We start from the raw sequence: 20,870 nt of genomic DNA on the forward strand, positions 1-20,870 counted from the left end.
AAAATAAAAGCTGATTTTTAAGAGTTTCTCAATTTTCAAATAAAAAAAAATATTACATTTGAACATGAAAGTCCAACCAACTCTGATTTTTTGTAAAATTAAAATATTTTAAAGCTGGAATTCCTCCTTCACTGCCATCGCTATCCCTGTCCCTTACCATAAAAGTCCATTTAATCTAACTATAAAAAGTGGAGCGTCATAGGATGCACTTGGAACATAATCACCTGTGACCTGTCCTTGCTTCTTTTTTCTTTTTTCTTTCCCTTAAGCTCACACTAAATAGTTAAGGATGGACCTGTTCGACCCACATTATACATACAGAAAGAGTAAGGAGTGAAACACACACATTTTTATAATGCTCTTCGATTGGTAGCAATTACGAGTTCTCTAATCCGATAAACAATTGGAAAAGCCAGACTTCTTGCAGACAAAACACTTGCAAGGTTATTTTACACATTTGATGTGGAATTTGGAGTATAAGATTTGCTTCGTAATATATATATATATATATAAATAAAATTTAAAAAGCATTGTAAAAATGTAATTTGATTTACTATTTCAGATCCTAATTTTTCAATTACCTATCAAAAGCAAATGACCCTTCTCTGCAGAGAAGGAAATGGCATTACCAAGGACCGACATCTAATATATATATATATATTTTTTTTCATTACCAAGTTAACAAGGGAGTCATAATCAGTGCAAAGCCCAATGAGATGATGAGAGATGAGAGATGACCTTTGGAGCAATAATGACGAAAGACAGCCCTAGATAACCTTGGAGTCTAGGTTCTTGCAAGGAGACATCAGACTTGATGCGCTTGAATCCTTCTTGGACAAGGGAAGGACAGGCATGGTGGTTCATCGAAAAGTTTAATCCTTGTTTAATTTGACCGAGAGCAATGGTGATAAGACATGCCTTTGGGATTACACACTCTGTACATGTAAGCCCTAGAGAAGAATAAAAAAGAATTAAGGTCTTGTTTTTTTATATGCTCTTTCATCGATGCCTGCCTGGAGGTTATATGGTCTTGCTTTCTAAGTTTTTTTTAAATGATTTGCTTATAACCCCAACAAACCTATGGTTCTATGCTAGACATTTATGACCCACCATGCTGTCTAACAAATCCTAGACTTTCCTAACAACCCAATGCTCTAGTTCAAACCCCCAAACAAGAAAATAATAGTTTAGTAACTCCTCGAGAGTTTTTTAGAATTTATTTTTAAAATATAAAAATAATTTATTTTTAACATTATCATATCAAATCATCCAAAAACATATAAAAATTTAACTTAAAACAAAAATCAAAAAATTTTAAAAATATAGTTTTATCATAATACCAGAAAAAAAACCTTTTACAGTCAGTCCTTTTCTAACTTTTCACTATGAAACTTGTATAGTCCAGGCTGTCTCCAATAATTAAGATGATACTGTTTAAAAAAAATAAAAAAAATCAAATTATAAATTGACCCGTTAAATACAGAGTTAACTTTTTTTTATTTTTTAAAAAAACTAGAGGAACCAGTCCCAAATCAAATAGATCTCGAATTGACTTGACCTGCCAAGGTCGACCGGATTTAACCACTCTGCTTCCATCTGAACGAGAGAAGGGAAGAGGGGAAACGTGTATCCAATGTCCTCGTCCAAAAAAAAAAGTCCAATTGGGGGGGGACCAAAGTGATCTTTTGAGTCAGCAACACGGCATAGGGTTATTAGTTAGTCAAGATTAAGCTGAAAATTAGTAATTAATATTGATGGAAAAGGTAAGCTAGTCACGTGAGCATCATGATCTCAACTGGGGGCTACCTATGATATGTTCTCCCTCTCTCATTTTTATGTTAGGTTAGGCTTTTCAGATTTGTACTACACTAGAGTACTTACAGTTATTCTATTCTATTTTTATTTTTATCAGGCTGGTTTATAAGTAATGGTTTGATGAATGTTTTTAAGATCCGTCAGATTTAAGGCTGTCTTCTTGATTAGGGCATCCCACCCAGGTGTTGATCATTGATGTCAAGAATCTGTCTCTGGATTACTTGCTACTGCGAGAAGCCATGACACTGTAAACAACGACGAGAGCATTTCCTGTATTTTTTAAGGCTTTGCCTTTGGACTTGGAGAGAGAGGGCGTGCTCTGGTTGCTGCCGTTCTAATGCTAATACGCCTTTCCCTTGGGTTCGAGGTTTTTAATTTTTAGCTAAAAACTGTGTTTCAAACCAAAAAAACATAAAACATGATGTTTTTTTTAATGTTTTCTTAGCTTAAAATGCAATTAAAAGGTAATAAACCACGTAGACCGGACACTAAATGCTTAGTTACCAGGTATATGTGTTTGAAATGCGTGCCGATTGATGCAACACCCTGCTTTCGAGAGAAGATAGAACGGGAAGCCTCGGTGACCTCAGAATCATTTCGAGACTCCCTTTTGGATGGAAAATTATTGTGCAACTTTTAATGCACTAAACCTACTTTGCATCTAATGAAGTAGCAGGTGGCTCGAAACTGAATTTAATAGCGGTTGTAAAGGAGACCGTTTATTTATTGTGTCAAGTTTTGCAATCGATCCTTTTTAATTATTAATTGAAAAGAAATAATTATGATTCGCGAGAAATTACTCTTGCGAGATGTGTAAAGATTAATTTCTATTTCTGTACGTTGAAAAATTAAAAAAAAAAAACATGGATCTTCACAACTTGAATTTTGAGTTAAAAAATGATTAACGAGACGCGAAGCATGACCGGGATTTTCAGGTTCAATTTTGAAGAATTTATCCTTATGTTAGATAAATTCTTCAATATATCCTTGTAAGTTTTATTGCTTTAATTAGTCCTTGAATTTAAAGTCATTCTATAATTTATTCTTTTTATCAGATTCTTTTATCCAAAATAAAAATATATTTGAGTGAGAAACTCTAGCCCCACCTAATTTACTAATAAATATAAATATTCAAAATTTGAATTTTAACACCACGTGACACGATTCATTTTTTAAATATTTTCTTAGTAAATCAAGCTGGTTTGAGTTTTTCATGGAATGCTATTGCTGTCGATTTAGATGGGAATATTTATCAAAATATAATTTAAAATATAAAAATAAATTATTAGTGATTGGATTCGTTAAAACATGTTAAAAACTAAACCTAGAATATTAAAATAAACTGAGCCAATTCATCCAATTTTCAAATTTATATTGGCGAACGCTGCATACATCATGCACACTAACCACGAGCTTATTGCAACCTAAAAAAAACCACCAGTTAATAAATATTTGGTAAATATAATATTTAAAAGGGTGATAATAATTATTTTTTATAGTATTTTTGGCTCATGAAAATATCAAAATAATATTATTTTATTTTGTTTTTCAATATTTATTTTTGATATTGGTATATTATAATGATGAAAAAAATATTAAAAAAATAAATAATTTTTCATGAAACGTTATTTGTAGCATGAAATTAAACAAGCAATTTTACTACTTTGCAGTACAAAAAGGAAAAAAAAAAACTCACAATGGCCATTGAAACATATTTCTGTTATGGTATCACTGGTTCTATAAAATTAAAACAGGAGGAGAAAACAAAAACATTGAAAATGATGTTTTGTTATAAAAAAAATGTGAAACTCGATTTAATAACCAATCTAGAAAAAACAAAAAGAAGGTAAACTTGTCAAGTTAAATTGCAGGTCACCAATACAAACTTTGCTTTTATTAAAATCTAATTTTTTTGTTTTTTTTGTATTTTGGCATGATGACATTTAAATTATATTTAGCTGGGTCATTAAAAAATTGATTAAATCCATTAAATATTACTGGATTTAATTTAAATCAAGTTCCAAGTATAAAATATTCTTGGTCAAGCTCGGTGTATTAAATTTTCTAGGCTAATCCATCGGATAAAGCCGTGTTGAACAACTCTACTCATGTCATGTGCATGGAAGAGAGAAACCATTGTAAGGCGATGAGGGTCGCCACATACCAGCACACCGCCTTGAAAATATCAAATGTTAGTGAGCCCCATGCGGAGTAAAGGCCCGCTGAAATGGCACGACAGGGATGACGCAAGTGAGGACAAGTGAAAAAAATAAAAAATAAAAAAAGAGAAAGGGCGGTGTGGGCCCAGCCTATGACTGTCGGCAAATGGGAAGCGAATTGCTCTATCCACATCTCGCCCTCTCCAAGCCCACCAACAAACACCATCTCTTACCACCATTTGCAAGTGGTCATTACGAGGGCCCACATGGCACTGTCTTGGCCACACCCTCTGTTGACACGTCAACATCAAAGACTCTCCTTCTCTCTCCATGAAGCACATGCAGATATGGTGATTCCGAGATGATATGATGACGGAGAGATGTGTGCTTCCTTTGCCTTTTTTCAACCTTTGCCTTGTTTTGTTTGTTTATGGTTTGGTTTCTCTCCCTCTCATGCCTTCTTTATTGGCACCCCCCGTTTGTCTCCCTTCCTGCTACACGCAAACTCGCTCTTGCCTCACGCGCTTTCCATGAGTTTTTTCCTCTTCGTTTTCTTTTTTTCAATATGGGACCACGTCAGATTCGTCGCAGTAGGTTTTATCTATATTATAATTTTAAAAATATTCAATTAATTCACATACACTATAGTTTTAAATAAAAAAAATTCAAGTTTTAATTTACTTTTCAAATATAAGCTTATAGTTTACAACCTCGCACGGACACCATTCTGGAGGAAAAAATCTAGGCTGTTAGATCAGTTAGTTTATGGATTATCAAATCAAGTATTTATTATGAATTCGAACAATGAATATCTGATTTATCCTGGTAAGCAAACTTGGATTTGGGGCAAGAAAATCTTTTTAATGGGACCTACTGGTAATTACATTAAGGAAGGGAGTTCGTCAGTATTTTCACATTTTTGTATGTAATGTAATTACTAAATGACCATTGGGTAAAAATAATTTTCATAGTTTCAAGGGTTTTTCAGTTTTTTCATCTTTTTTTTACAACTCAATTACTTAAATGCCCCTAAAAATACTCTCCATTAACCTTGGATGCAGGGGCACTTTAGGCATTTTATTATATTTGTTTTGTAATTTACATGTGAGTTCACAAGTAATTGGGTCTTTTGAAATATATATTATTATTATTTTAATTTTAAAACAGTTGATGCGTGTTAGTCGAACATCAACAAGTGAACATTATCTGCACCATTTCAGTGGCACGTGTGGTTCCGAGACATCACGGTGGCGAGCGTGTGTTCACATTTGACAAATAGCAAACCTCCACACACAAGTTTTTCCCTCCGCCCCTCTCCTAGGAAAAAGGGTGTTAACCATTGCAAAAAAAATATTCTAGTTATTTGTTTATCATATTAAATTAATTTTTTATTTTTTTTATTACAATGTATTTGGTCTCAATTATTTATTGAGTTGATTTTATTTTTTAATTTTATCACTTCACCTTTGATTTTTATATCAAATTTAATTTTTATTTTTTTCATTACAATACATTTAGTCTTCGATCATGTATTTTATTATACTCACGAACATATCAGAGAATTATAAATCTATCATGTAATTTAAATTTAACATATCATTACAAATAAAGTGAAGTAAACATAAATATGTGTTATCTTTGTAGAAAATCAATGGAACGACTTTGAACATAATGCTTTTAGGCGGAATAATTTTTTTTTCTTTTTATTAATTTTTCAAGGTCTTCCGATTAGAAAAAATGGATATTTAGTTTATTGTGGAGGTTTTTTGCCTGGATAGTGATTGCTTCAATGTTGCCATCTCGAGTTAACTATTAGGAAGAGGTTCTAGTAATATTTTTTTAATCTTCTCGTAGATGTACTAATACTAGTATGGATAGCTTATTTAAGAATGGATAAAAAAAAATGTCTCGGCCATTAAAAAAGGACACCGGACCATCGAGATTCCTAGCTATTAAAATTCAAGATGTGAGAACAAATTATTTTGTTATATTTGAGGATGGACTGGTCAAATGAACTTGGTCAGCTTGTATTTTTTTTTTAGCATTGTTGTTTTATTTAATTTGGTTTTTTTTTTCTAGGTCTTTTTTTTCTAGTTTTTTTTTAATCTTGATCTTATTAATCAAGTTAACTCCGTCTAACTTATATTTTATTATATATATATATATATATATATATATATATATAATTTTAATATTTTGTATTAAATTATTTTTCCTTAAACTTTGTTACTTTTTCACTTTTTTTTATTTGGTTATTCCAAGAGCAGGTTGATAAAGTTAACTCGATGTTTTTGTAATATTTGTTTTTCATTGAACTTTGTTTATTTTTACTATGTTCTTTGTTTGAAATTTTTTTTATCCCGGTCTCATATCACGAGTTGTGGGTTCATCAAGTTACCCCAGTTTGACTCGGGTTTTCTTCATCGACATTATTTTTTTGAAATTTTTTGTTTTTATTTTTAACATCAGGTTATTAGATCTTGAACTTTATAATTTTTCTATATTTTTTTACAAGTTCTTTTGGTTTTATATTTTAAATCGTGTTTTAGTTAATTTAACCAAAATTATCTTAAATTATAGTCATCTAAATATTATTTCCAGCAATACCTAGTGTTTTTTTTTCCTGACAGTTTCTGGAGGTTTATAATAAAAATAATATAATGACATATTCATCAACCCAAACTAGCAGTTCTGTTTGAGAGGTTTCTTGGAGGTGGAGGTACCTCTACTCAGTTTGGTGGCGAAATTATTTAATCAGAAGCTTGTACAGGATCTCTTGCACTGTGGTGGAAGAATAATTATGGAGCATGGCCCGAGGTCAAGCTGTCTTCCTAAGCTACAAGCCTTGACAAGGATGCGTCGAGCATGCCTCCTCTGCCAGGCATCTTTCTTTCAATGTCAAATTATCTTTCTGTTTTTTCTTCTCTTTTTTCCCAATACCATCAACCCTTTCCCCACTATTTCCCAACATTCCATTGAGCTCTCCATTTTCAAACAAGTCTCCTGAATTATAATTTCAAAGGTCATGTGACACGAGTTACAATGAAGGATAGAGGGTTTAAATATATTTAATTTACGAAGCTCAAATTAAATTAAATATATAAATCTAATCAAGATTGCAATCTAAAAATAACCAGTAAATTTAAAAATATATATAAAATAATAATTTTCATACCCAACTCGAATGTAAAAACAATCCCATTTATTTTTAACAAATTAACTCAAGCGAGTGGAAGGTGTTGATAAAATCCCAACTTAACTCGAGCGATTAAATTAAAAACGATGCTTGTTCCTGTTTGGAAAATCGTTCATGTTTTTTTTTATACTTTTGCTCGCACCATCATGCCTTGACTGTATTTTTTTTTTTTTAATATGAATCGCGTGGGATTTTATTAGTACTGGGTCAGTTTTTATTTGCTTCCTAATTTTTACATTTTAAAATTAAGTCAGGCGCTCATCCATACAAACACATGACTTTTTTATGAGGTTCGAACACTGAAAAGGAAAGTCAACCTACCATGCTCCGATCATTGTTAAAAGAGCAATGGTAAACATCAATCGTTATCCAAACAACTCCTCTTGCTTTGTGGTTGGCGCGCTGCGCCGAGGAATAACTCTGCCTTGTACTGTATTCACACATTCTTGAACTCGTGATCTCTAAAATCCTAGTCACGGGGAGATTAATAGGAATTACGAGGCAATCTAGCTATCTCCATGGGCGCATGATAACTTTGCATTCGTTTTCACACGAGTCCCGTTTTGGAATTACTACTTTACTACATGACTGGTTTTTCAATAGATATTTTCTCACATTTAGGTTTTTTTCTTTAAAAAATTTAATATCAAGATAATTTAGAAACATAAAGAAATTAAAATATTTCGGTGACGCTGAAGCAGCCGCGTCACTGAACAAGCTCTAACATGTGTGATTAAACTGTGCATTGCCGTTCCAATGATCCGAAGGTCAGAAACTTCTTCGGAGTCCCGGACTTGGACCAGCTGCTGGTTACCTGAACTGCAGATGACAACATCAATTATCGTGACAATGACAAGCAGCAAGAACTTCAAAACTTCAGAATGTCCCTCAGCGTGAAAGTGTGTCCAAACATAAGCACGTCCATGTTCTTATTTATATTCTTCTGTTGTCTAATTTGTTCGTCCAACTTGACTGTTGAGCTCAGACTTTTCAGTTTTTCCAGAGAGTGAACTCTGCCTTGTAATTTCCTTTTTTTCCCCTCACCTGCGCTCCAGATGCATGCAATAAATCAATGACCTGCCCAGTTCGATACGACGTTTCTATTTAAAAATCTTTCAATCATTCCCGTGTTTTTATTTATGGTTTTACATGGATTCTCTCGAATTCTCTTCCCATGCAGGAATTTATTTTTCTTTTCCGAACTGGATGACCGGCTCGTAGTTATCAAACCTTTATTTTGATATAGAATCATTTTGAATATTAATTGGGTTAAACTTAAATAATCTAGTATGTAAATTTACGATTTGGTTGACTCAACCAGTTCAAACATGAATAAGACTTGATGATTTTAATTTCAAGGATTTTTTATTCATGTTTTCGTATGAATTATCATGTATACTTTCGAGCATTAATGCAATTTTCTCTTTTTAAAAAAAGTGGAAATCTTGCTAGGCTTTCATGATGGAAATAAAAACAATGTCTGCTTCCTACTGAGTCCTGCAGCGGGGCCTAAGAAATCAATGCCAACTCGAAGAGTGGGTGGAGCACTCGTCAGTGCTGGATTTGCTTCCCATCACGCACGCAAGAGTGAGGAATGGAAACTGCAGTGTTGCGCTTTTGTAGCTTGAGGAAGAACTAACATACGTGTCTCAAATTTAGAGACATTTTAGCTGGTAGATTTAATAGTATATTTGTCCCTTCAATTATGCAATCTCAACCAACTCATGGAAATATGGGACACTATCAATTAAGAAAAAAAACAAAAATTAAAGAAAAATCTTAATTTAAGAACTTAATCAAGACCAAGTAAGAGTTTAAACTTGAAACTTACAGAAATCTATCATTAACTCATAATTAAATCATAATTTCATCATTAAATTAATCTTAATATTTGAGAGAAAAGGAAGGGTAATAAAATCTAGGTGGTGCCCGATGCAAATGTCATGGGCCCATTTCACATAAAAGAGACAGGGAAAGATGGGGGAGATAAAGATGGGGCGTGTAAGTACGGCTTTATGAGACGACATTAGAATTTCTTTCAATGGCGTCTGTCACGTGGCAATGCATCTTCCTTCATGCAGCCCAACTTGCCATCGCCTTTCCAATCAATGAACGACAGAGAAAGAGAGAGCGAATAGATTCATTGTGTATCGCATTTGCAACCGCTAGCGGACTTTGCAAGGCAAAGTAAGCCATATTTCTTTCTCATCTCCACCTCCCACTACGAGAAAAAGTACTTTCAATCTTATTTAAAATAATATTTTTTTATTTTTAAAAATTTATTTTTAAAATTAACACATTAAAATAATTTAAAAATACTAAAAAATAATTTAAAATAAAAATAATTTAAATTTTAATAAAAAAACAGATTAAAACTCACTTTCAAACACCATATAAAAAATTAAAAAAAATTATTTTAATATACTTCCTAATAAAAAAAACTTTTAAAAATAATCTAGACTACAGTCACAGATGCTCTCATTATATATAGCTGTGTTTGGGAGTGCTTTTTTTAACAAATTTTGATTTTTTCTATTTTAAATTATTGTTTTTCTATTTTTAGGTTGTTTTATGTGCTAAAGCTAAAAATAAATTTTAAAATAATAAAAATATATTATTCTAAAGCATTTTAAAATAAAAAATATTTTGAAAAGTAATAAATACTGTCCTTGTAAATAAAAGTTCTATCTTTTAATTCGTTGATTATTAGGTTTAATTCTATTTTGAAATTAATCTGATTATGTAAAACTTAACTCTTCTTCATCAAGTGGTTTGACAACACAAAATTTTGTTGCTCGATATATATATTTATTAAAGTAGTTTAAATTATTTTGTAAAAATATTTTAAAACTAAAAATATATTAAAAAAATATCTTTTTATCCTTAATATCAAAACATTAAAATTATAAAAAAAAACATAAAAAAATATTAACTTAATAACTGTTTTAGGTAAAAAACAGTTTAAAACGTATTATAAACAGTGAACCGCGTTACCGAATGTAGCAAAAGAAAAATTTGGAAGATAGGTTTTAGCAGGAGACAAAAGTGACCATTATAGATTCTAAAAGACAATAACACCCTTGGTTTTTTTCGTTATGCCATGTCAATTACACCCCTCCTCCAGGGGTTTCTCTGTAATATTATTGAACAGAGGTTCTTGTGAGTTTGTCTGAAATATATAAGAGTAGTTAATACCAGCTTTGTCTGGTCAGTTTCCTCCCCACCGCTGTCTCTCTCCAATTATTTTTTATCTTTCCAAAAAACAAAATCAAGTCTTGAACAAAAACCAGTCTGGTTTTTTCAGTTTCAGCTTTTGTAGCTTTTAACTAATATCTATCATCTACTCTCTCATATGAAGCTCTTAAGATGAACCTGTCCCTAACACCTAAAAGTCCTGTCTTTTTACCGAACGGGCTAATGCTTCTTCAGTATTGTTTCTTTAGCGTAGAGGTTTTGTAGTTTCTGTTGGGATTTTCTATATGGATTTTGGGGTTCAGGTGGGTTTGGATGGGTTGGTGGGTTCAGACACAAGTAATAGTGGTTTTGCTTCTCTTGCTGGCTCAGATCCTGAAGCAAAGCAGAAGTTGTACGGATCTGGGTTCTTGAAGCAAGAGAGACCTGGCAACATCGATGGTGATTGGAGGAGCTCTAAATTGTCGAAAACTGAGTCAATGCTGCTTGAGCAGAGTAACACTTCACTTCTGAAATCTAGCTCCAACTTTCTCTTCGCTGATGGACAGCAGCAGCAGCAGCAGATGCTCAGCTTCTCCTATCCCAGATCAGCTCCTTCAGCGGAGAGAAGCTCCCAAAATGGCACATTGCCGTACTTTCACCTCACATCTTCTGCTCATAATAGAAATACAGGTACCATATTGAACACCATTAAGGGTTCGCCTATAAGTGGGATATGCTTCATTATTCGAGGATATGATAGTGTTATCCTTGGTTTCCTTTGTGGAAGCAAGTGGCTTCTACAGACATCATGGCTTTATGGGGCGCATTGCATGAACCCATGATTTTTTTTATTGAACTCACAGGTGACGGGGTTGTGGTTTTTTTGTTAACGTCTATTTGATCAATAGCTTGTTATTTGGGGTATGATTCCCGGTGCTAGTGGTGTCGAGAGGTCATTTTGGTGAAATCTAGGAGTGGTCTTGTTTAAAAGTCTTGTCAAGATAAAGTAGAAATTGTTATCATCTGTGTCTTCCTTTCTGTTTTGGGGTGATGGGTTCTGGTAATTAATCATGCACAGGGAACCAGTGTGCTCAAAAGGAGAAAATTTTGTTTTGGATTTCGTCTGTTTCTCCCTTTCATGGCTTTACTTTCTACCTTTATGGTTTGTTTTCATGGCCTCTCACAGACTGAAACTCATTAATGTTTCAGCCTCTTCAAGTTTTGTAGGCAAAAATTGATTTTTAGTAACCTTCTAGACACTTTCCATGCTTTCCTTCTCCTTTCTACATCAGGAGATCATGACCTTTTCTATTTTATATTCTCTGCGGACGAAGAGATTTTGGATTTATGTTGAAGTTTCTACATAGTTTGACCTGATTTTTTTTGGTGTTTGTTTTTTCAGGCTACAGCTCTGGTATCTACAATGCTGCCAGCATGCATGGGGTTTTGACCGAGACCAGATGGCCATTCACTCAATCACAATGGATGGAGCTTGAACATCAGGCCTTGATCTACAAGTATATAGCAGCAAATGTGCCTATACCATCTAATCTGCTCCTTCCCATTAGAAAAGCTCTTGATTCTGCTGGGTTTCCTAGCTTTTCTGCTGGATTTTTCAGGCCCAATACATGTAAGTTTTGTCTCCTCCATAAAGAACTGAGTTCCAAGTTCTTTTTGCTTTTTGTCCACCAGATTTGCTTCTCTCCCTCGAATTGATTCTGTCTATTTTGATGTACAAAGTAGCCATACATGCCTTTGTGTCTGTCTAGGTGTGCGTCAGTGTTTGTATTTTGTATGTGAAGAAGGGGTCGTTTGTGCAAGATGGGTTTTCTTTTCTTTTCCGTGGAGATTAATCCTGTGGTTAAATGGTAAATCTTTGAACGCATGGCCACAGATCATTTCCGCTGGAATCTCTAGCATCTTAGTGAAAAGAAATTCAATCGAGCTCTAATTATTAGTCCTTGCGAATAAGTAATCACCAAAGCAGTAGTCCTTTGAAAAGAACTAAAATTTCAGCTATAATACCTGTACTCCATTTAGTTTCACTCAATCTAAGTTAACACGGAAGTTCTATTCTTAGCTGCTTCGAATTTGTATCCAGCAGATTAGTCAGGAATCGAAATATCATTTCTGTATCTGACATTCGTATCTGTGTTCCATTTGTCTTGTGAAATGTGCAAATACAGTGCCATGGGGTGCTTTCCATATGGGTTTCTCCAGCAACACTGATCCGGAGCCAGGACGGTGTCGAAGGACAGATGGAAAGAAATGGCGGTGCTCAAGAGATGCAGTTGCCGATCAGAAGTATTGTGAGCGGCATATGAACAGGGGCCGCCATCGTTCAAGAAAGCCTGTGGAAGGCCAATCAGGCCATTCCGCTGCAGCCGCCACCACTGTAAAGCCAGCCAATGGCACTTCGTCTTCTACATCATCATCAGTGGTGGGGCTTCGCAGCACTGTGTCCGACAGCCTCACTATTGCTCATAATCAGCAGCAAGCAGCTAGTCCATCTAATCTTTCTGCCTCTAATACGCTCAGCAGGTAAAAGCAAGATGAATTTAAACCTTGACTGTCGTGGAATCCATTCTATCCTTTTAAAGAAGGTTTTATTTTTATTTATTTATTGTGACATAGGATTTCTATGTAATAGGGAATCGGAATTCTACTTGTAAGGAATTCGTTGATGTCTTCAGATCAAGTAGCTTATTCTTTTTTATACCCAAAATTGGCTTGTTTGAAGGTAATTAATGGTTTGTATTCATGGATAACTTGCAGGATGTTCCTTACTAAAGAGAATGTAGGTGAGAGAACGCAGGATGCGACAGCCTTGTCCATGCTTCGATCCAACATGGATCTTAAATCTAAAGAAACTCCATTCTTCATATCAAAACAACAAAACTCATATGGGGAATCCTTACGAAATGAGTTTGGACTTGTCACCTCCGACTCCCTCCTCAATCACTCACAGAAAAGCTCATCTTTAATGAGTTGCAGAAATTTTGGTTCGTCTCAGGACCTCACTGACCAGGAATCTGTTTCACAGCACTCCCTCCGCCAATTCATGGATGATTGGCCTAAAAGTCAGTCTGATCGTTCTGCTGTTTCTTGGCCTGAACTTGATCAGCAATCTGAGAGAACCCAGCTATCGATTTCAATCCCCATGGCTCCTGCAGACTTCATGTCATCTACTTCCTCCCCAAACAATGAAAAAGTCACTCTCTCCCCATTGAGATTATCACGAGAATTTGATCCAATACAGATGGGACTGGGAGTGGGAGGTGGAGGTGGTGGTATTGCCAACGAACCAAACCAAAGGCAAGCCAACTGGATTCCCATTTCTTGGGGAACTTCAATGGGTGGTCCGCTCGGGGAGGTCTTGCACAACACCAATAACAATGCAGCAGCAGAGTGCAAGACCACGTCATCGCTGAACCTGATGACCTATAGATGGGACAACAGTCCTCGTATAGGTTCATCTCCAACTGGGGTCTTACAAAAGTCAGCGTTTGCTTCCCTTTCAAATAGCAGTGCGGGAAGCAGCCCAAGAGCAGAGAACAAGACCAATGAAGGTGGCAGTCTCTGCAATGACCTCCTTGGATCCACTATTGTGCATTCTTCTTCATTGCCTGCCATGTAACTCTGTTGATCTGCTGCCATCCAAGAAGTCTCCTGTCATCGTAGCTGACAAAACATGGAGCACTTTGTTTTTGAAGTTGTTAATCTGTCTGTTATATTGTTATTTTTCGAATTTTATTATATGTATTTCTTTGGTTATTTGTGTGTTCAGAAGAAATGGAGAACAGTTTCAACGATGATCGCCAATGTGCTTGGCAGAAAGGTCCTTTAAGTTTAAAGGCTTGTAATTTGTATCATGGAATTATGCTTGTCTAGTATAATTTTGACTCTCAGTCCCTATGTGGTGTTATATAACCTGTGATTGTTCTATTATTGTTTTTCAGATGTTGAGCCAGAGGCTTTGTTGCTGTAGATGTGCCTGACGTAGTTTTTACAAATTGAGATGGATTTTATTTATTTTATTCTTTTTAGGACCGACAAGACTTGGATGGAAGAATTCAGATACACTTGCTAAATCACTCGATGAATATTTTGATAGGCTAAAATGTCAAATGTGAGTTTTTATTTTTTTTGAACATTTTAGAACATAGCTGTGATGTGAAATCCGACTTCATCAGGCAATATCTAATTTGATTGAAATAACCAAACTCTATTTAAATTAATTTAGTAAGGTCAATTTTAAATTAAGAAAATAATTTGATTGAGTTAACCAAACTCTATTTTAATTAATTTAGTCAGCTTTAAATAATAATAAAAAGGGAAAAGGATGAATCTACATTGTTTTTATAAGCATATTTTTTTTTAATAATTGTTTTTATAAAAAAATTAATCCAGATGACATAATGAGCAACCATTTTAATGAAAGTAATTAATTGATGACGAGGGAAGCAATGAGTTGACATAATAATGTTTAGTAATAAGTTATAGTGTGTTTTTGTAAAAGAAAATGTCATTTGAGAAAATATTTTTAAAAACTTTTTATTTAATTTTGATATGATTATATTAAAATCATTGAGAAAACACTTCAATTTAATATATTTTTTATGCGAAAAACAATCTAATCTTTTTGTTAGAAAAAAGCAAGTTAAACTACGAAGAAACACTTTTCTAGGGCAATCTTCAAATCGAACAAGGCAAATGTAAAATTATATATATAGAAGTATCAGCTGATTACGGTGCTGCGAGGGTGACAAACGTGAGCTGGCTGCCTAACTAGTGGTTACGATTGGGCTTCTTTTGACTATTTCATATTGGGCTTCTTTTGTTCACGGGCTTTAAACTCGAGAGTATTTATGGCGTCCAACCCTGGGACTTGACATTAGGCTTTCGGCTTTTACAGGGGAAAACTAAGCGGCTCTAGCATCTCTGATCTCTGTACAAAAAGAATTCCGTGATACTTTTTGTTGCAAATTTGAAGTGAATTGAGTAGAGCCAATCATGGTGAGGCTCTTTGTGGACTTAAGTTGGGCTTCCATATAGAAAATACTCACAAGTGTTAGCCTGTTTTTTTCTTATTAATTAAATGGGAGATCAATAAATCTAAGCCTACGCATTGAGAATCACAATGCCTAAATTCACCACTCATTCCCATCCCTCCGGAATTTAAATCAAGTCTCCAGAAAATTTCAAGCCTTGATAGTTTGGAAGGGTAAAAACTTTATATTTCTTAAGATGGAAACAAATTATGATTGAAAAATCATACTTGCTGTAATAATAATGATAATAATAGAAGCGGTAATATATATATATTTGAAAAAAAAACACACCGTAGATATACAAATTATTGAATAGTAGGTTGCCGTGGACCAGATTGAACTTTGTAGAACATCCGGTGTGCCTTGAAACAGGCCTAAAGAATCCATTGGCATGGCAACTCTAGGCACAAAATCCTTGCACAACACGTTTATTTGAACTGGGAAAGGAATGGGATATTGTACAATATACAAAGGAAATCGTCCAAGACAATCGTTTGAACTTTAAACAAGAACTGTATTGCGGAGACTACATGCTTGACTAGAGGAGAGACACAATAAGATGAAGCAAAGAACAGAGCTCATCATATTGCTTCTAGTTAACTGACAAATTTGATAAATTTACGTTTTTGGTCCATTAACAAGAAACCAAGGCCATCAAATTACTAGCTGATCAGTGCCACATGAAAATCAAGAAATTTCTATCATTTCTTCTGCTTTTTTTTATTCTTTTTCTACCATGATTGCATCAAAGTTCTTGAAACCTTCTCAAGCCTTCACTTTTGCTTTCTGGTTTAATGGCACGGTTTCTGTCCGTTACGCTCTTGTTCTTCCCTTCTTAATTCCAAGTCACAGACCACAAAACATGTAGCCGGAGAATGATTGAAGATAGCAATCAAATTCCAAAGATGGAACTCCCAGTAAGTTCTGCGTCAAAATGTTCATAAAATGCTAGCAAAATCGCATCTTTAACGAGTTTAAGGTCCCAACCACCCTTCCCACAATTATCTAGTGACCACCCAGCAGACAGACAACTGCAACAGAGATAGATTTCGGTACTGTCAACAACGAACCCGCAGGACACCCATTCTACTCCAATTTCAAACTCGTTTAGTTTCGCTTGACTCGTCTATGTTCAATAGATGGATGCTCATGCTGGAGGTTCTGGCCAATACACCTAACAAGGCACCCACGCCTGGGTACTCAACAAGCATCAACACCAATCCTTTGCATACAGGTTCCAGTTGTAAGGCTGGTAAAACCCATAACCATGCAAGTATAATAGAAAACAAAGCACCAAATATTTAATCAGAAACAGTATATAAACTCGAGTTTCCCTGTTTTACAGCACATTCAAATAAAGTTTCCCTAAATTCCTTCAATGCGAGAACAATTAACTATAAAAATCCTATGACGCTTATGATGTAACAATCAAGAAGTATGAATCGGTAAGAAATAACAATTTAGAGCACATGCAAACAAAATCTCCCAAAACTCCCACGATGCGAAACCAATTTACTAGAAAGATTCTACGATGCTTAAGCTGTAACTATCAATAAATCCGAATTGGTTAGAAATAACAGTTTATTGAAGAACCATCTTATGCTCAAGAAAATAAGAAATAAATTCAACAAAAAACGAGTTAAGATAAAGTCATCAAGTGATATGGAGGCGTGCGTAACCCTAATCCACAGAATTTCAAATTCCATCAAATTAGGGCTTTAAACACCACCAGATTTAATTTAAGGAGCTGACAAAACACAAAGCATTTAAAGCAAATGCATTGCAAATCATGGTCCAGCTCCTTCAAACCCTTTAATTAATTCAGCATAAAAACACTAAATTTAACATGGAAATGATTTAAGTTAGACAAATCAAATCAGATAAATAAGTTTTAATCCAATTAAAAATAAAATAAAGCAAAGAAATTCGATAAAATAGAATCTGAAATTGAAGACAAGAGAGGGTCGGTGCTCATATTCTATGGGTGTAAATGAGTCTGTCAAGCCATGGCTATAGCATTCAGAACGATGAATTTTTATAATCATCACAGCCAACCCTCTTTTTAATCTCTTTTTCTATCTGTAGATGGAGCAATTGATTAATAAAATTTGTAGAAACATAAAAAAAAAAAGAAGAGGAAAATATGTTAAGAGGATGAGAAGCGGGCTGCGCAGGCGTCATGTTCGTGGTGTGTTTAGTCCTCCTTTAAGCGGCATCTGTTATATAGAGAGGAAAGTCAGATGCCAAAAAACCCTAGCCTTGATTGCATAGTTATAAGTACCGATTGTTTCGTATGGAAGTGACGCCGTTTTACTTACTTGATATTGAGATTTTTATTGGGCTGTGCCGCCCGGATTCTATCCGGGCTTGGAGTAGCTATAAACTGCGTTTTCGAACAGAAATTGCAGGCTGTGTCTAAAGTTAGAAACCCACATAGTAATTTTGCATCTGAAAAAAAAGAAGAGTAGAAGCTTGAAATGGGTCTGATTTGTAATTAAATTAAATAAGACATTGAAATAATAAAAAAATATTTATTTGGTTGAGTTGTTAATAACCGAGTTTATCCAGCCAAATTTTATCCAAGCCCAACTAAAATAACATAAAATAATAAAAAAAGAAAGAGCAAAAAAAATATTTTCTTAATTAAAACGATTAATATGATGATTTATTCTCTTTTTTCGAATCAACTTGCAAGTCAATTCTAATAACCATGCCCCCCAAAAAAATTCAAGGTTTAGTTTCAAAGAACTTGTTGAGAGAAATGGATGGAAAAGTTTTGGTAGAATTCTAGTTCACAAAGGATTCTCTTCTCCAACTAAGCATGCCTGTGGGTGCTGGATTTTATATATATATATATTCTCGAGAATGAGATGAGTCATATTTGATTAAATTCGAATGTTAACTTCAATCCTAATCAACAATGTGATTTAAAAATAAAACATTGTTAATATCTATTATTAAAAAAATTCCCAGTCAAGAAAATTATGATCTTTATGACCAGACGTGATTGAGCGGCCGCCTGGGGCATTCCTAGTTATGTAGTTTTCAATGAACAAGTTGTATCCTGAAAATTTACCTCTGCATTTTTCAGTCTCCAGGATGCATGACAGTAAATTTCCTCACTGATTCCTTTCAATTTATACATTTTCCTATGGTTTGCCGAATTCCAAGTCTTGTAATTAAAAAAATATATTTTCTTTGTTTTCATTTTCTTACACTGAAATATATTTTTATTTTTTGAACCAATAACTAAACACAATTAGGGAGCGTTTGGCTCTGCTGTTCAACCTGCTTTTCGGCGAATTTCAAATTTTTTTTTTTTTTTTTGCTAAAATTGAGTGCGGTTTGTACCTTTTGGATCGTTTTGATGTGCTGATATCAAAAATGATTTTTAAAAAATAAAAAAACATCATTGGCATGTATTTCGGCACGAAAAGCTATTTGAAAAGCAACCACTACCACACTCCCAAACACCCTCTTAATATTGCTTCCGATTTGCGTTTGGTCGAGAACTTTGAAGAGGGGTGTTGTTGGCGCGATGACCCTCTACCAATGTTTCGCATGTGGAATAGCAAATATTTGACATGGGAATCTCAAAAGAGATCCCACCCCGTCTCGAGCATTTATAGCATTTTTGTTAATGATATAATGAATATTTTTTATTTGTAAATATATTAAAATAATTTTTTTTATTTTTAAAATTTAATTTTGACATCAAAATAATTTAAAATTATAAAAAAATTAATTAAAAAGATATTTTTAAAATATAAAAACAAGCAAACTCTTATGTTTAAATTTAATAGTGATCCTGATCTAGAAAAGTTTAGAATCCTTGACCCTGCTCGTATTAAATTGTGCACTATATATATGGGTGGGTAGGTCCAGCTTGTCAAAGCTCGGGTTGGTAGGTATGTTCTTGTCCCGGGTTATTGAGGTTCGAGTGCTAGGTACTTGTCTTAGATTTTTCAGGTTGGGAGGATTTGGTTTTTTAGAGCTCTTAGATCTTAGCATGTCAACACTCATGTCGGTAGGGTTAGTTCTTTAGAACTTGGATTAATAGGTATTTACTTTTGATTTTTCGGATCAGTAGATCTTAACTTATCAACACTAAGGTCGGTAGCGAATTTCTAGGTTGTTACTTCCCAACGCACTAGTGCAATAGATTAAGAAAAAAAAATCTCTACATTTAATAAAAATATTGCAAAACAAATCATGTTTAGATCTTGATATTTTAATTTCAAGCCACCACCCTTAACCTTAATAGTAATAAAATTTTAAAACTAAACTTATTTTGGATTTTAAAAAAAATGAGTTTTGTAATATTATGAAGCTCACCTCACAGAGGGTATTTGGACATTTGAAGTATAAAATTCAAGACACTTATTCTATAAAAAATAAAATAAACAACAACTGTGTCATTTTTCAAAAATAAAATACAAGTGTTTGACAATCCTAACTACCTTAAATCATGTATTGGTTCGTATAAACACATCTCCGAATAAAGCCAAGCCAAGCCAAGGAAAACCAGGAGCCCAAAAAATAAAAGATTAAAGGAAGAAAAACTACTACCAGCGTACGTAGTGTCTTCACAAGAAACGACAAATATTCAGCAAGAGATTTCAAGATCCAGTGTTTAAAGTATTGATGAAAAATCACTTTCTGTAAACAGTAAGGTTTGGCATGAAAAATACTTCTCGTTAAATCCAAGACGTAACAGACAACTAGAAAAGTAAATGCAACCGCAACTTGACTAGAATTTGCTCATAGTTTTTTATAATCGTATTCTAGGGTTTGTCTATTTCTACAATTTTCAAATGCTGACTAGGGAGTGGTTGTAACGTGATCTATAGATGTTCAAAGGAGATAAATTAATCACTAAGCACTGCTATCATTGCCATAAAAAAAATGGAATTTTGCTGACTTCGAAAGCAAAACTCAGATTTGAGAGAGTATTGTTTTGCCCACAAGTTTATGATCAAAGCATGGACATAGTATTAGACCATCCCTAAATCTTTATCGGAATCCTTTTGTTACATTATAGATATAACGATTGCATGATTGTTTGTTGACTAGGAGGTGTTTGAGAACGTGTTTGTGATTGATTTTTAAAATACTTTTTGTTTAGAAATTTATTAAAATAATAACTTTTTAAATTTATTTTTTATATTAGCCCATTAAAATGATTTAAAAAACAAAAAAAATTAAAAAAAAACTTGAATTTTAACCAACTTGTGTTTGGACCGCAATCTCAAAAATGTAATGTGTAGCCATAGATAGAACATCAAGACTTATTCAACCTACGTTAGAATCCTGAATTGTAAATAAATTTATTTAATATGTTCTGAAATTAAATCATTTATAAAATTGACTTGAAAAACAATACACAGAGGATTTATACAATGACAAAACCAATCTTGGCTATATATATATATATATATATATATATATATTTTGAAACTAACTAGAAAAAATAAA

At 33.8% G+C, this 20,870-nt stretch overlaps 1 protein-coding gene, 1 long non-coding RNA gene and 1 other non-coding gene across 3 annotated transcripts; 1 reads left to right on the forward strand and 2 right to left on the reverse strand.

The window, feature by feature from the left end:
* Positions 1 to 10,368: 10,368 nt before the first annotated feature.
* LOC7497312 (growth-regulating factor 1) lies at positions 10,369 to 14,289 on the forward strand. Its single transcript, XM_002319980.4, has 4 exons — positions 10,369 to 11,034; positions 11,747 to 11,974; positions 12,531 to 12,885; positions 13,120 to 14,289. The coding sequence occupies exons 1-4, from the start codon at positions 10,650 to 10,652 to the stop codon at positions 13,979 to 13,981; spliced, it is 1,830 nt and encodes a 609-aa protein (XP_002320016.3). The 5' UTR covers positions 10,369 to 10,649; the 3' UTR covers positions 13,982 to 14,289.
* Positions 14,290 to 15,796: 1,507 nt separating this feature from the next.
* On the reverse strand, positions 15,797 to 17,897 carry LOC112324059 (uncharacterized). The gene is made up of 2 exons (XR_002977675.2): positions 17,714 to 17,897; positions 15,797 to 17,611 (listed from the first exon to the last, which is right to left on the reverse strand). It is a non-coding gene; the product is annotated as an uncharacterized LOC112324059 (long non-coding RNA).
* On the reverse strand, positions 17,362 to 17,449 carry LOC112324222 (small nucleolar RNA snoR8a). The gene has a single exon (XR_002977966.1). It is a non-coding gene; the product is annotated as a small nucleolar RNA snoR8a (small nucleolar RNA).
* Positions 17,898 to 20,870: the final 2,973 nt, after the last annotated feature.

Source organism: Populus trichocarpa, chromosome 14 (genome assembly GCF_000002775.5).
Source record: "Populus trichocarpa isolate Nisqually-1 chromosome 14, P.trichocarpa_v4.1, whole genome shotgun sequence".
NCBI lineage: Eukaryota > Viridiplantae > Streptophyta > Magnoliopsida > Malpighiales > Salicaceae > Populus > Populus trichocarpa.